Here is a 16,675-nt window from a genome sequence, read left to right as displayed (position 1 = left end):
AAATAAGATTAACTCACCTCTTGAACACTTTCCTAACTCTCTTGGCTCATCATGTCTCCAAAATAGCTTGGTATAGAACTTCCAGATGAGTACATTGACTTAATCTGTTACCTTTGGCAGCTATTAGTAGTGTTGAGTAGACTTTCTTCTTGCTGATAAGCAATTGTTGTTGAAATTACTTTGTTGTTAGAACAATTTTCACATACATAAAAGGTTCATAAACAAAGCCAAGGCTAGTAACAGTAATCTGACTTGAAGTTTTGTGGTACTATGTAGAAATTCTGGAAATTCTGCAGGAATGTCAAATAAATTAGTTTCACTGTGTTTTTTTCATTATTATTTTTCGGTCTAGACTGTCAACCCTTTATTGTCTAATTTGGATTAGACACTATTTTTAATATCACCCTTTAAATTTTTCGGATGTGCTGTAAGTTTTTGCACACAAAACTAACAGCCAGGAGAACTGGGGTCTTGGACAACGCTGGGTTTTATGGCAGCATCAGCGCTGAGGAATGCCAGGGCTGCAGCCTGTAAAACCCAGCGGGCTTTATGGACAGAGAGCGAGAAGCAGAATTACTTGAGGGTCAGCAAGAAATAAACAGTTCTTAGCACTGAAATTTTACCTTCGACTGCTTCCTTCCATTGGAGGTTTTAAAATATAACTTCTGAACTTCAGTCAATCACTTGACCTCTCCAATATTTAAGAGGGGATGGGAATTCAAAGAGTCTTTTCTCCTGCCACCGTTTATGGCTTCAGTACATTACTGATTTTCAGGCTTCAGAAAGTGCAAAAATCCTTGCTTCCCTGGCACTTGCTGCTCTCCAGATTTAAGTGCTATTAAGCCAATTGTGCATTAACCTTCATCAAAATTTAATTGAAAGAAGTTATTTTAGTGTGGAGCAGACTAGTCCCTCTGACAGCACGCAGGGCATCTCTTTCAATGGCAGTACAAAGAATTGTTGCAGAAAAATGTGGCGTTACATCTGCTTGCTTGCAAGACTAACTTGAAGGCAGAGGATTTATTTTAAGATTGCCATGTCAAATGGCTCCTATCTATATGGAACAGAGTTAAGATTCTACTCACGATTTAAGTTAAAAATATTCCCATTCATGGAGGCTGATTTTTAGAGGGTAAGGGGAGAATTTTCTACATGAAATCTGTAGGGTTTATCAGAGGAGGCACCTGCCATTAAATAGTGATTTATTTTTTTTAATTTCTCAGCAGAACCATTCAGTTTCTTCTCCCTGGTTCTTCCTTTCTTATCAAGATGGTTTAAATAGTTTTTAATTCTCTGGCTATTAGTGATGTCCAGTGGTATTTTAGTGAATGCCTAGTGGATGTTTGTAAGTGAGAAAGAAAATCCATGTGTGAGAAATACCTGATGGAGAGTAAGCAGAGAAGAGAAGTAAGTGCTGAAAAAAGGACTTGGTAAAGAAGTAATTTGTCTAGAAAATATTAACAAGTTAGCAATGGGTGATACCATTAGCATTAATAGTGAGATCGTTTTACTAGCCTCCTTGGTTTCACAGTAAATGTTGAAATGATAAATGCCACAGCTATGATTAAAAAGCATATGCAGTTTATACTTTGTAGAAAATAAGACAATAAATATTTGCTTACATTAAAATTACATATCTTCTCTGTGGTGGTGGTGAGCAGTACCTCTGGGACCTATTAGCGGTGGCAGCCATCATTTTGGCTTGGTTTCCAACAATTGTTGAAGAGTTTGAATTTTATTTATTTATTTATTTATTTTTAGAAGGCTAATTTCTGCTCTATTCAGCTGTAAGGAAGTGAGAGAGGTGTTTGGGATCTTGTATCCACCTCCCACTACCTTGTTTTGTGTGCAGAGATACATATAGTACAGCTCTTGGTGTCTGTGAATATGCAGCTCTGAACTACCTGTAGTTGGCATTGTGGTTTTACATGGAGAAAACATTTGTGTGCTTACACATGTATGTTACTTAGGGATTTCCAAGAAGTGCTCAAAGGGACTGTTGGGTTGTTAACATTAAACCTGTGATTAAAAAATAAAAGTCAGGCCAGCTAGGACACAGATGTTGTATCTGCAAACCATCAATGAGATCAAACACACCAATATGGTAATTGTAATGATCAGGTTTTTGATTATGGCTTGTGAAATATTGATAGTTTGGGCTAACCTGTTGTGATTTGTCAATAGAGAGATGGAAATCTGTAGTGGAAACAAGTGATCTGCTGCAATTTTTTTCCCCCTCTGAAGCAGCTGGTATTGACCCTGCAGGAGGTATTGGTCTAGATGGATTGCTTGGTCTTGCTAATCTGGCTGTTGCTGCTTCCTGTGTTTTTGCTACCTTCAGTTGCAGCAGAATTCAGGTGATGATTAGCACTTTCGAAAAGTTCTTAGATATCTGTTTTTATATAAACTCTACTTTGATTTTAATAAGACATAAACAATTTGCAAAGGTGCGACTTTGGCCCTAAGTTACAAACCTTCAGAACGTGATACCTGGTGACGATGAGTACAGACATGCAACAGACATGATTGAAAACAGTTTTAAATGCCTTACATTGCATTATTAATATTGCTTCAAGTTTTCTTAGTGAACTGTTCAACAAAATACCAATAGCGTGGGGTGGGTGGTTTTGGTGATGTTGTGGCATGTGTCGTCATCCTCCCCTCCCCATGATGTCTGATTTCTTCACTAGCGATAGAAATAACTACATTGAAAATGGAAGGTTTTAACAATTGCAGCCAACTCATGCACTTGTGTAGTGTCAGACAAGTCAAACAGCAGAATGCAGAGACTGCTTGAGGGTTGGCTTGTTGCACGCTGAGTGCGGATGCTTACCAGAGAGGCTCACGGGAGCAGAAACCTCTCGGGGGCACAGGCAGTGCCAGGGGAGGCAGGGCTGTGCAGAGTCCCGTTTGTATCAGGGCTGCTTCTCCCCCGCGTAGGAACTTTAGAAAACTTTCTTTCTCCTGTGTCTTGCATTGCATTTGTAACTTGTGAGATTTTCAGTAGATTCAGCTCAGTTTATTATTCTCAAATATTTAGACTGTTTATCAGAAATGCAATGTGCTGTAGGAACTCATGGTATTAATTCAGGGCTTGAGATAAACTAAGCATCTGCAGAGGCACTATCTCTCTGCAGGTTCTGGATGGGCCTCTTTTGTAGTAGGGGAACTGCCTGAACAAGACACAGCTTTGTATGTTCAGCCTCAGCATGTAAGTGTATTTTCCACGTGCTAACTCTGGGCAGAACTACAGTATCAAACACTGCTGGCCACAAACAATTTTCCTAAGAAACACATACCTGGATTGTAAGTTACAGAGCACACATCTGAGTACTCAAGTACTGCTTGTGCCGAAGGTGGGTTTCAGGTTGCTTTCTTTTAAGCTCATCCTCTAAAGGATGATGGTAGAGTAGCACTAGGGCTCTCTTTTTTGGCCTGGTGCTTCAGGTAGTGACAGGCAAAATAAGCACTGTCAGCCTCCTGGCTCAGCCTCCAGAACTCAGCCTTCATGAAACTAAGTTCATATTGAACAACTTTGTTTAATTTTTCATTTTAAATAGTGCTATTGCTTCAATGAAGGCTCCGTTTCAGAATGAAAGGCATCTTTAAGGATCAAGTGTAGTTCATAGCATCATTATTCACTTCGTGCTAGTTCTTTGGGAAGTGCCTTCAGACACCTGATTGTTGCAAAAATATTTTTGCAAAGGAAAAGCGTTTCTTCTGTGTACTAAAAATGTTAGTTTTGAATTGAAGTGAAATATATTACTTTACTAAGGCTGCAGAGCGATGTATGAAAAACAGATAAGATAGTACTGTGTGTGCCCTCTGATTTAATAGAGCCGATTTTCCGTTCGTCAGAGGTACCTTTCTTGGCCTTCTGCCCTTCCTCCTCAAACAAATGTCTTTAGCTGCACACAGTTTACCATCTTAAATGTACTTTAAAGATGGTAATTTAAAAGCCCTGTATAGCCAAAATAGTTCTGTTCCGGAACGACTCACAGCATGGTCTTTAAAACAGAACACCCAGCTACTAAGCTGTTCTGTGTCACCTCAAAACATCTGCTGGAAAACAAGGCTATAATAGATGCATTGTTCTAAAATGCTCTTTTTTCTTTTTGTTAAGTCTTGTTAAATAGCCTGTAGTTCATTTCAGCAGAACAGGACCCTTTTCTCTTGCAGCAGGAAAAACTTTCCTCCTTCAAGGATATTACTGAATGTGTGAGTGCCCGTACTTTCTTTCACTTCTTGTAGGAGACTCAAACTGAGAGCTAATCTAATTCAAATGGTGGCTATTCCATCCTCTTGGCAGTTTTTCTACCATGTGTATGGCTCCCTCGTTCTTACCCACTCCTCCAGTTGCACCTGCATCCTGACTCCTTGCTCTCTGAGGAGGGACAGTGCTCATGCGCTTGGCCATGCTTCGTTCTCCCTTGCTCTTTTTTCTGTGGCTAAATGTCTGTCGCTTCCTAGGTTCTGTTCTTTATCCACAATCTTTGCCCTTGGAGTGCGTGCCCTGTATTTCTCCTACCGACACCCCGCTGCTCTGCAGTCCACGGTGCAGCCGTCCTGCAGAGGGGACAGCCCGATGGGCTGGGTGCTGTGCGGCGGCATCAGCTTCCCTCCACAACTCCCCTTCCTCCTCTCCTTAGAAATAGCATGTGAAATAAAATTAAGTATTCCTCTTCCACAGGGTTCTTCTGCAGTTAATGTTAGGCCTACAGGCCTAGAATTCAGAAGTTAATAAAAACTAAAGGAAGATTTGTTGCTCTGAGAGCTCGTTACCCGAGAGGACCCTTCGGAGGTAGTCAGTGGAGAACGATCTCCTGTGGCCGCTTTGTTTTTCATCCTTTGATCGAGAGTGTTTGCCTCCGAAATGGCAAAGTTTAAAGACTATCTACAAAAAGGTCTGCTATGAACCAGCCCCTGAGAAATGACTGTATCTGTAGGCAAGCTGGAAACAACAGTTCCGCTGCCAGATGAACTTTTAGGCAGTTAAATTCTGATCGCAGTGGGGAAAGGAAAAAGGAACACTGAGTAATGAAAAACACTTTTATTTATTAAAAAAAAAAATCTATGTGAAGTTAATTGCATTCCATTTTAAGTATGGCTCATAATATCCACATACAAGGCAGGTTCACTTCTAGCAAACACAATAACTTGATGTCATTTGATTAGTAACAATTTTATCTCAATTCACATAATCATGTAAACTCTTCTCCCACTTCAAAACAACTGATTTCAAGATTTCTTAAATTTAGATACAGTCAGACCTTTTAAGTGTCAGATACAAGAAAAGTACTTTCATAAAGAAGACAACACGTTCATTTAATTACAGCTGGGATATGGAAAATATTAAGATCCCTAAAAGGATGTTTTGAGTTTAATTATGAAATATGCTTCTGTCTTTATGCCCGTGGGAACGTTTATTGCATGTCTGCCATTGTACTACGTAAAGTACAGACATTTCTGGTGTGTTCTAATGAATTTGGGGATGAACAAAAGAACACACAAAACAGTAGTAAGATACTGCATGTGGATATTTCTTGACAGCTAGTCTTTTACTGTTTGTCAAGATTTGATCCAAACGGAGCTGCATATGGCTGTAGGAGTACCAGTCTCTCTTGAAGATACGAGAATCTGATCGTGAACGTGCTGAAGCAGCTGACTTGCATAAACTCCTGTTTTCTTGTGCTTTCTGTCAAAATATCTGGACTGTTAGTTGTGACAAAAGGTGATTTTAGTGTTCTATAAACATCTGTCTGATACCTGGGCATGGTTAAGATTGTGTTACCTTTGCATCCAGGATTTCCAGTAAATAGCAAGAACAGCAGGGTCAACCTAACAGTATGCGGTATATCGGAGCCCGGTGCAGTCATTTGAGCTGTCTTATCCTTGTGCTTACAGCTTCTGCTGACAAAAGATCTGCAAACACTCTTTGGGTAGGCAGCATTCATTTTCCCTGCGATTTAGGGCTGTGCCTGAATATGTGAATTTATGGTAGTTGATCTGTCCTGTGGAGAATGCCACCGTGTCCCTGGTCCCACCCCTGGCTCAGCAGGGTGTGATTTTTCAATGTCACAAGTGGCCGCCAGAGGCTTATGGCTCTGCGTGAAGGAGAGAGGAGGGGGGGGAAGCCCCTGTCCTTGGAGCATCCCATGGGATGGAGCCCCTGCTCATGGCCACCGTGGAAGGATCAGGGCAGCCTGCAGCATTGTCTCTGTAGGTTTGCTGACCGATGGCATTTAGGACAGAATCTCCCTCTTGGACTCATGATGCCCCAAGCAGTCCTCCTATGATCCCTTTCCTCTTCAGTGCTGCTGCTTGAGTGCTCAGTCCCCCCTGCTGTCTTGGGAAGGGCCTGATTCTTCCCATCCCTTTGTGAGACAGGCCCAAACCCCTTTGGTTACATATCCTTGCCTATGGTCATGCTGAATTTAGTATCTGACTGTTCCAGGGTTTTCAGTGAACCACATAAGTTCGTAGAGCCTTGAGCTCTGCCAGCCCTATAAGCCCTTCCTGCTGCTGGTATCATCCCAGTTACCTTCTGGTCTTGGCCTTCAGCTGGGACAAGGGGGTGGCCCCTCTGGAACTGAGGCTGGCTCGTTCCTAGGCCCTCCAGGCCCTCACTGCTACCAGCCAAGCCCCCCAGCTACCCAGCAGGCAGCAACATAGGCCCATGGCACATGTCCTCCTTGTTCCTTATCGTAGAAAACGTGATATAGGATGAAAATACCTCGGCAAAGCTGAGATCCAGGCTGTGCAGGGCTGGGGCTTGGCGTTCTGGGAGTCACGGGGCTGCAGACACAGCCAACGCTGGTCCTCAGCGAAATAAGGTGGTAACTGAGCTGCAGCTGCAAAGAGCAGTCAGCGCTTCCACCCCTTCCCAGACAGCTTCACCTCCATTGTGAGGAGAAAAAAAAAAATGTTTGGGAAGTTGGGCTTGGAAATGTTGACTGGTCATTCGCAGACTTCTTCAGGAGGCTGCTGCAGAAGTGGGCCCGTTCGTGCATTCGGGAGCACTGCGCGTGGCTGCTGAGCCAGGAAAATGGGAATGCAGAGTATAGAGGGGCTGCGTTTGGGGGGAGTTGGTGAGAGCGCTTGAACAACAGGGAATTATTTTAATGTGGTAATTTTGAGTAAAAGGAGATGAATATGGTTGTTTTTCAGTGAATATCCTTTGAGGTCATTTAACTTAACTTTTCTGTTGCCATTGGGAAAATATAGTTGAGCAGCATCAAAATGATGGAGACGTTTGTCCTTGATTTCTTACTGTGAAAACCTCTGTATGTAAGTCAGCCAGAGCTGCATTTATTTTCTTAGCACTGTTTTCATTCCCGAAACGAGTATTTATGAGAAATAGGTAACAGAAAGCAAGGTCATCCTGTGCCAGAAGAGTCCTCTGAATCTGACACTGGTTTGCTTCCGGAACTTTGGATGTACAAACATTGCTGCGGGTTTAGGAAGGCAACTGGCTGTTTCCTTTGATCAGGTATCAATGTTAGCATTTTAGGGCTAAATCCTTGTCTCTGCTGGGACACTGGAACAGGTTTCTAAGGCCTTTATGGAATTCAGGGCTCATGCCAGTGTTGATGAATGAACTTCTAAAAACTGTCAGGCTTTGTAGAAAGCCTGGCTAGGGTACTGGTGAGCTTGGCACTGGGAGCCCAGATCCTGACGAGATAGAAATCGTGTATAGGGAGGCCAGGCCAGGAGAATAGCAGAACAAATTACAAATGACACCTAAAGGAGGAAAAAGAATTTGGAAAACATCACGGATTTGGTGTTTGAGGGTTGACTGCCCCAATTATTAAAACTATAGTTTTCATCAGGCTTCCACTGACTGTTTGGCTGATCTGGATCCTGTCCTGCAGTATAGGGACTGTGCTTTTTGATCACTTGTACGCCCGTGCATTGAGGGGGAGAGGAAAGGGGGAAAAAAGACAAACTTAATTCTAACTAGTAAGAGAGTGATTTATATATTTTTATTTTTTTTTCCTCACAAAAAATAACGGACCTGCTCTACAAATCACAGGGGTGATAGCTTTTTGGGTCACCTGTTTTCGTGTTGGGCCTTGAGCGTGCAGAAATTCAGCTTTTCCGAGAGAAGTGTGTGTAAGGGCATTAGCAGTTGCTCTACTCCGTGAGAGCACTGAGCTGGGAACACCACTATTTTTTCTTGCCCTGTGCAAGGCTAGGTTTACAGACCTGATTCTTTTTGTGGTCTGCAGAAGCATCAGAAAGGCAGTGACATGGCTAGCGAAGGGTTGTACAATTTCCAGGAAAAGTTGCCACGTAATCACATAGCAAATATTGAGTCTACAAACCGGTATTCTTATTCTGACGCTCCCAGAGGGTTTCTGGTTGTCGCTTATATGATTTTTTTGTTGTGTTTCCTCCCTTTTCTCCTTCAAACTACTGTGTTATCCCTCCTATGGGAAAGGTGACTTGTTCTGATGGAGACACTTAAAAAACAACAACAAAAACCATACACAGGAAGTAATGCTTTTTCTGTTGTACTCCGAATCTACGTGTTATTGCTTTCAAAGACCTTATCTGAGCATGATTATGGCCACAGGAGGCTAGCTATCTAAAACTTCTTTTCACTGGAAAGAAAAAAGAAAAAAACAAAACACTACTTACTGTGTCTGGCTGTCTTCTAGAAGTAGGTATCTTTCCCTGTAAATTACTGATTCAAAACATACTTGAATGAGCAGGTCAACTCTATAGTCAGCGAGCTTTGTATGCATAGCAGTGTTCCCTTCATAACTCTGAATGATAGGGTCATTTCTATTCTCAGAAGTACTGATGTGTTTTAAGAAAAAAGCTGATACCTTGCATTCTGTTCAGCTTGATGTAAACGTCATTGATCTTGGCAAATTTTACTGGGGAAGATAGGGAAGTTGTACTGGTTTTGTAACAAGAGTATTTCACTGATAAGGACATTTAAATCAAGTAGTGGTCTTGAGAGGCTTCTCTTCTTCATTCTGCTTGTTTTTGTTGTTTTTTTTTTTGGTTACTTTTATGTTTTTGGTTACTTTAATATTTTTTTCTAGAAAGTCTGTACAACAGAGGCACTAAACACAACGTTAATTCACAAAATATCCAGCTAAATATTCTAAATGGTAGCGTTGAGAAAGAAAATGAAGGATTGTTGTTTCAAGCTGTGAATCACTTTTTTTAAATAGCCATTGGTAATATTTGACTACAAATGTGCTCGTTTTCAACAGCTGCAGACTAGACTGCCTAACATCTTCCTGAGAACAAGTATGGTGTACTTGAGACTCAGTATTGTGCTGCTTTTCTTTAAATGAGAATATAGGCTCCAGGGCAGACCTGCCAGTCCTGAGACTTGAAAACTGAGGGTTAGTGACAAAGAACTACTGTAACTTCCCTAGTTCCACAGAGGTATTTAGGGAAAAGGACCGTGTAACAAAAAAACAGCATGTAATACCTCAGGTTGTATTAAATTAGAGATTTTAATGTTCACTGAGATCTTTAAGACTGATGATACACCAAAACTCAAACATCTACTTTGCAGAGGAAAGAGAGGAATGTTTAAAGTATTGAAATCGTCTTTATCTCTTTTTGAAGACATATTATTGCTTTTGAAAGCAGCAATGCTGCTTTCAGAAAGGACACTTCTGTAAGGCAGAGACCTACAGCTATAAAGAGGTGTTGTTGCCTTCTCTCAGTTCTTGCACATGCTCTCCAGAGTTTTCATTACTGGTGAAAGTTAATTATGTTATGAGATTCTCTTAACTACTGCCCACTCCTAAACTGGCTCTACCTAATGCAATTGTTAGTAAGCATATTTTAAATATGCACTTAGAAAAACAGAGCTGTATTTAAGAGCTGCCCTGTGATTAGGGCTTGGTTTCTTCCCAAACATAACAGTCAAAGCAACAGTGCAGAAGAAAATTACTGAAGGCTTTATAGTTTGCGAATGTGTAGGCAAGTAGATGAATGGAAATATGTAACCTGATAAGAAAAGCTAAATTACTGTATCAAAAACTTGTACTGAAGGTAACTTCCAAGTACATCTTTGGATCATTAAGCAAAGCCTGCACAAATGTAAGCAGACCTAAAAGAACTTCAGTGAAGTAAAAGCATAACAAGTGGAAGCCAGAGTTCTCTTGCACTAAGGCCGTTTGTCTGTGATCCTAAAAGGCAGTTTTGTCCTTTTCAGTTTTGTTAAATGAAGATAGCTGGCTTTCAAGAACACGTCTCCTAAAGACAGACTTGACCTTTTCTTCAAACTATTGCTTTGTTTACTGTAACTGAAATTATGAGATCTTGAAAATGCTATGCTTTTCAGACAGCTCTGTCATATACACCATAGTTAATATTGCAGTTAGAAAGTAATGATATGAAACTTACCCTCAACAAAAATGTATCAGGTTTTAAGGTTTATTTCAGAAATGCTGATATACACGGTATTAATTACAGTTCTTTTTTAAAAGTTATGTTAATGGAGTTGTTTTGAGTTTTAATATAATGACAAAATTATAGATATGAAGATAACTGAATGCTGTAAGAATTCTTCTTGTCACATTGCCATCCAGGTCACAGTATTTCAGTCTTATTTCTGGCCAAGCTGGGACAGCTGCATGTGAAGACACAAAAAACAGGTTGGTAACTTTATTCTTTCAGTGCAACGAATATCCAGTTCATACAGTAAACATTTGTCTGATAACCTCTGGTAATTTCTTATATCCAAAAGCATGCTAGTAACAGAATTTTTAATGTGTACCTTCACAGGAGAGGATCTGGGTTTCATATCATATGATATGGTTAAATTTCAGTGTTAAAGGAATAGTACATACAGTCGGTCTTGAAAGAACAAAGAAACTAATAAGCTGACTGAAGAGCTATAAGCTGATAGTACTGTTTGTTTCGTTTCCTTTGAGTGCAACAAGAATGAATATATTTCTTCAAAATGTAGGTCTGAATAACAATTTATTCTCTTTTTGGGAAAAAGTAAAACGATACGTAGCAGTTGGGTACTATAGGTAGCAGTTGGGTACTATAGGTAGCATACTGATGGGCTATTATTGCTGATTGCTGTGAATATGTGTTTTTCATTTATATTGGAAAGAGTGAGAGAAGTAATGGCAATTATAAGTTTATTAACAGTTTTAAAAAGACTGATTTTAATATAGGTGTGAGCAACCTGAAGTTCCCCTTATGCCAGTACTCATAAATTTATAACAAAATTTAGGACAAAAGTTTCAAGATCATAGTTGAGTAGCAATCTTAAGCTGTAAGGGTTGCTAGAGTAGCCTGGGAAGACATGCTATTTGAGGAAAGTATCAAGAACAGGTTTTTTCGTTTTTTGTATTTTTTCCTGTTAGGATTCCTAAGGCAATTATTATGAGTTCAACTGCATTACTTGTGAACTCACATGGACAATACAGGCCAAGAAGTTAAACAAAATTAGCAATGACTCCAACCCCCACACTACAAACAGGTGAAAACAGAGTAATAAGTACATTAATTTGTCACAGCAATTTGTTTTTGTATTTAAAAAAACAAACAAACAAACCATTGAGAGCTATAAATCTAAAAAATAAAAATAAAAGTTATGGAAATAATATTTATTACTGTAAGCAGTGTTATGATGGTGTTGCTGTCAAAGGTACCTACCTGTTTTATAAATTGTGTAGCATTAAAAAGTTCACTGCAGCCATAGAGGACATGTTTGCCTTGTTTACCCTAATAAAAAGAAAAGTCAGGAAGAAATTGAGTGTTCAACAGAGCAGCAGAAGTGGCTTTAACTAAGTGCATACCAAAAACTTATTTCTTGACAATTTTTAAGTCCTACACTTTTTGTCAAAAAAAAAAAAAAAAAAAGGTTTAGTTGGTCCACCACAGGAAAAAATAATAATTAAATTGAAGCGGAAAAGAAGAGTTGAGGCCTAAAGACGTGGAAAAATGTGGCATTATACACTTTTCAGCTCATCAGAATGTTAAGTTCTTTGATGCATCTATGAATGGCTTGGGGAAAGTAATAACCTTATCTGAAAGGTTCCCCTCGCTGCTGCCTCCAACAAAAAAAGAACAACCCCTATCCCCTAGAACAACTGGGCATTGCTGTAAGAATAGTAACAGCGTATTTCTGTTGTATTACAGCCAGAAAGCTTCTGTCATTTGTTTCCCTATGATGATGTTTGAGGCAGATTTTTTTTATTTGTGAAATTTATTTTGAGCTCTGTTGGATACATAATAATCCTAGTTTGCAGTGAACAGTTTCATAGTATTTGTTTGATAATGCATCATTTTAGAAGTGAAAACCTGTATAAGTAATACAGTTTCAGACTGGATTTACTACCGGTGGTGGGCTAATAATGCCATGGTTCCTTGAAGTTCAAGTATAGGCTTCAGAAATCTGTTTCACTGCTAAATTAACTTGAATTTTTCCCTATTAGTCAAATTCCTGCAATTTAAAAAACAGAAAACACCTTCATGTTGGTATTTTCTGCTATATGTGGGTTATAAATATATAGTTATATATATAAGCAGTATATAAACAGTTATATATAACAGTAAAAGTTATATATATGTATATAGTTAGGAGAATGGGCAAGACAAGAACAGCACAAGGAGGCCTATCTGCGTAAACTTATTTTTTTACTGACAGGAAGTTAAAGCTTACTTATTAAAGAGCAAAATAGGAATACAAGCCCTCACAAAACAATTTTGTTCCGTATATGTTGCCACTCGTGCTGTTTCAGCAGAAAGTCACAGAAGCAGATTCTAACAGTCAGTAGCTGGTGGTCACATGCTAATAGGGGAGATGGTAATCCTGGTTCAAGTCCTCATCTTTATTAATTTTGAGTGGTTTGTGGTAATAAGCTATTCTTGTCTCTGAGCAGGAACTCGAGCTTACTTCTTCCCATGTTTCAGGCCAGTCTTTAATCGAGGCCTGAAGAGGTAAGGTTTTAATCTAAAACTGTTTTGACAGATATATTTTGACAGATTCGGTTTTCAGTAATATGAATGAATAGCCTTTAAGGAAAAATAAAAATAAAACAAACTCAAACACTAGAAAGAATTGTGAAACAGGACTGTTGCCTTTCAGGCAGCTCTAAAATACACATTCCTGTACAATTCCGGTCTTACATAAAATCACAGGTTGGAAAAGACCTCTTAGATCATGTAGTCTAACGAGACAATAACGGTGAGGCAGGCTTCCCCCTTGGGAGGTCATATCCCACTGATCAAGTACACAGTCTGACCAGGGAAATGTCCAGCACACTTCAGCTCTAACAACTAATCGTGAAGATCATGATCATCTCTGTCTACAGATTCCAGAACAACAACAACAGAAAACCTATGCCCGACCTCTCATTCTCCACAAGATCTAACATTACTATTATTCCTGAAGCTTTCAGTTCCATCTGTTCTCTCCCTCTGCTTACCCTATCACTTCCTGCTTGCCCTCTTACTCCTCAGAAACTTCAGATTCTTGCCTCTTCTATACGAAAAAGTGGGTGTTTAGCTTGCCATCCTGTAAAAGTTCTGTATATAGATATGTATATGCATACACAGCTAACCTCAGCTATGTCAGTATGCAGCTAGGTATCTAAGCAGTATATTAGTCTCTGGCAAAATCAGGTTTATTTTAGTAGGAGTAACAAATACACATGTTGATGGCCGTCTTTTGAATTGGTACGGCACCTGAAACAGCTTTGGGTAAACTAAGGAGCAAGCAAAAAGTTTGACAGTGCACTCTGCTACAGTTAGAATGTTCTAAATAGTTTGAAGGATATTTTAAGTGCTAAGGTGAACCTAAACAATTTCTGTAACTTTCCTTCTCTTCTCCTTTCCCCTATTCAGACCAGCTATGTTCCAAAATGGCTACTCCAGGAGGAAAACAGCCTAGCTCACAAGTTCTAACTCCCTGTTTTGTGTTATTTACTAGAACAGAAAATTATGAAGCGCTTGTTACATGAAAGAGGTATTTTTCAGTTACTAATATTTCATATTTATTCTTTTCTAGGAAAGCCTTCAATGTAATGCGCCACAGGACAGGAAGATAGTAAAATCAGTTACCTCACCAGCATGGTACTATAAGGTAAAATCAGGCAGGAAGAATGGTATGCTGCTGCTCTTAAGTAATATATTTCGTAATTCTAAATTTTATCAAGGTAAGCACTTGCATCTAATTCCTGCCTCTGCAAGAATTCTAATGATTTGGTTACTTTTCTCCCTCCACTGTTTTTTGGTGTGTGTGTTCTGTTAGGCTGGCAAGCTTGAACCAGAGATGTTAAATCCCTTACACCACCATTACATAGTTGGTTACACATTTTCTTCTTTGTGCATATGATAACTCTTATCATATCTACACACCATCAAATCTTATCTACACACAATCAAATGATCCATCATTTCAAGAATGAGTTGCCTTTAACTCATCGGCAAAAACCTCTAAATGTAGGTAAGTAGTAAATGCTGAGATACTGATGTGTAGATTTTGTCCAGAGGAGTTGTGGATGCCCCATCCTTGGAAGTGTTTAAGGTCAGGTTGGATGGGGCTTTGAACAACTTGGTCTGGTGGGAGGTGCCCCTGCCCATGGCAGGAGGGCTGGAATTAAGTGACCTTTAAGGTCCTTTCCAACCCAAACCATTCCATGATGTCAACATGATCTTTGCTTTGACAGCATATCCTCTGCATTCAGAAGTGCAGCATTAACAAAAATACCAGAACCAACTGTTCTTCTGAATTAACAATCCTCATTTTCTACCAATTTCTCAGATACATTTTTTTCCTCTAGATGGTATATATAATATTAACGTAAAAGCTAATTTTGTAAGATTTAATCTTCCAAATATTAAATGTTAGAGAGCTTGCTCAAATTGGTTTCTATCTGTAAGTTAGATTAAGTAAGTTAATCACAACCAAAAGAAGTGTACGTACCCTTATGTAGTCAATAAGATTTTGATATTCAATGTAGTTGCCTCCTCCAACTACAAACACTATTGCCTAAAATGCAACACACACAATAAGAATATGCAGTCAAATTCTTAACATTTCAGTAGTAAACTATATACCAAATCATTAAACATATAGCAAGTCATCTCAATCACACTTAGACTAAGAACTGCATAAAACTTCACTAGCTCTCTACTTGAAATAATAGTTTCATTAGGATGCAGAATAGCAAGCAGAATGATTTTAACATGTCACTTTATTCTAAGATGTCATTTTATTTCTAAGAAATACTTGAAACTTACATAGTTTCAAGATACTACATTTTTCTGTGGAGATGTCTCTAGTGTCCATAAAAACAGTTAAAGTATTTTCATGGATTCTTAAGAACTAATTTGGGAAACGAATAAAATACTTTTGTTATGAAGAAACACATTTTCATTGTCCTTCCCTTTCCCACTTGCTACTAGTAATAATAACATTAAGAGCCATCGGTATTTCCTGGGCTGTGTTTAAAAGCAGAACAATTAATGAACAGAATATGGAGACTTAATAGTTGCATGTTTTTTGTTAACGTTCATTCTGCAAAACTGTTTGACCATATGAATTTTGTGTAGTTTCTGTGTTACTACTGTCATTTTTGCTATGACCATCTATACGACACCATGAGGTATCATTAGTTCTGCTCAAGAGGATAATTAAGACATTTCAAGAGAAATCAGAGATGTCTGTCTATTGCCAAGGCAAAAGTTTTGCCAATGAAACTTGGTAATAAGTTACCTTGGTAATGAATAGATAAGGCTGTTTCTATTTGCAAACATTTATGTTGAAAGAGACTAAAAGTTACAGGCATTTGTGTACAACGAAAATGGAGCAACCGCTAACACTGATTGTTTTTTTTTTCCTTAAATTACAGGGACTGTTCAAAATACTGACACGTAACTCAGTGGTCAATATTACTGTTCAAGACTGTAGAAGTTTAAATTCAGAGAACATGCTAAAGCTCTGATATAAAAATAGGGGTGTTAATTTACTGAGTACCCAATTATGGTGTTACTAAATTACTCTTAATTATCTCAAGAAGCATTTTCTTATTTTTTTTTTCCCCTCCACTGTTAGTTAGTCTTATTACGTCTAGTATTAATTGCAATTAGATGGTAGGCTGAAGTCTTTTCAAAGGACTGTGTAAGCACTAAGTGTTTCTTGCAAACAGGACCTCTCATTTTCTTAATCATAATCATCAAAAATGACTAGTAATTTAGAATTTATTTTTTTTTAATACCTGAACACCAAAAAGTAATTTCTACATGACTTACCTCCTGGAATGGATTTTTGTTTCTTGGAACTGAGCTATTTAAAAAAAAGTATATCTTATTAGATATTGATTGAAATATGCAAAATGTAAGTATTTTATATCATGTACAAGGTTATGAAATACTAAATATTAGACAAGAATTTAAAATAGAACACTAATTGCCTTTCTGCATTCATCTGAAGTATTTTATTTAAGCGATTTGTTTTGAAAAGTCATCATCCATTCTACAGAAACAAACGAATAAATGGGAGTTTTCCTTCATCAGTTTTAAGGCTGTTGTTTGAATCATGAGCTTTATGACAACACTTCTTTTTGAGCTTTTAAGCTCAAATTCTAGTGCTGCTAGCCAGAAACACAAATATAATGACATACGAATAAAAACAAAATCTTCATTAGCATGGTTTATGACACAAACCCTGCCTCCTGGAATA

General features: G+C 38.6%; 1 protein-coding gene across 2 annotated transcripts in view; it reads right to left on the bottom strand.

Annotated features, from left to right (window-relative positions):
- Nucleotides 1-9,593: 9,593 nt before the first annotated feature.
- Nucleotides 9,594-16,675, bottom strand: part of SCFD1 (sec1 family domain containing 1) — a 44,031-nt gene continuing 36,949 nt past the window's right edge. Inside the window, exons 22-25 of one of the 2 annotated variants that reach the window (XM_082762595.1) lie at nucleotides 16,246-16,279; nucleotides 14,918-14,983; nucleotides 11,644-11,712; nucleotides 9,594-10,603 (exon numbers count right to left, since the gene is read on the bottom strand). In XM_082762595.1, the coding sequence (XP_082618721.1) occupies nucleotides 10,580-10,603; nucleotides 11,644-11,712; nucleotides 14,918-14,983; nucleotides 16,246-16,279 (193 nt within the window). In that variant the 3' untranslated portion in view covers nucleotides 9,594-10,579. Of the gene's footprint in view, nucleotides 10,604-11,643; nucleotides 11,713-14,917; nucleotides 14,984-16,245; nucleotides 16,280-16,675 lie in introns of those variants that run through there. The other variant, XR_014317685.1, reaches the window with a different exon arrangement.

This window comes from Aythya marila, assembly GCF_965140915.1.
Source record: "Aythya marila genome assembly, chromosome: 5".
Classification (NCBI taxonomy): Eukaryota; Metazoa; Chordata; class Aves; order Anseriformes; family Anatidae; genus Aythya; species Aythya marila.
The sequence above is the reverse complement of the archived record's forward strand: the minus strand, read 5'-3'. Positions and strand labels throughout refer to the sequence as shown.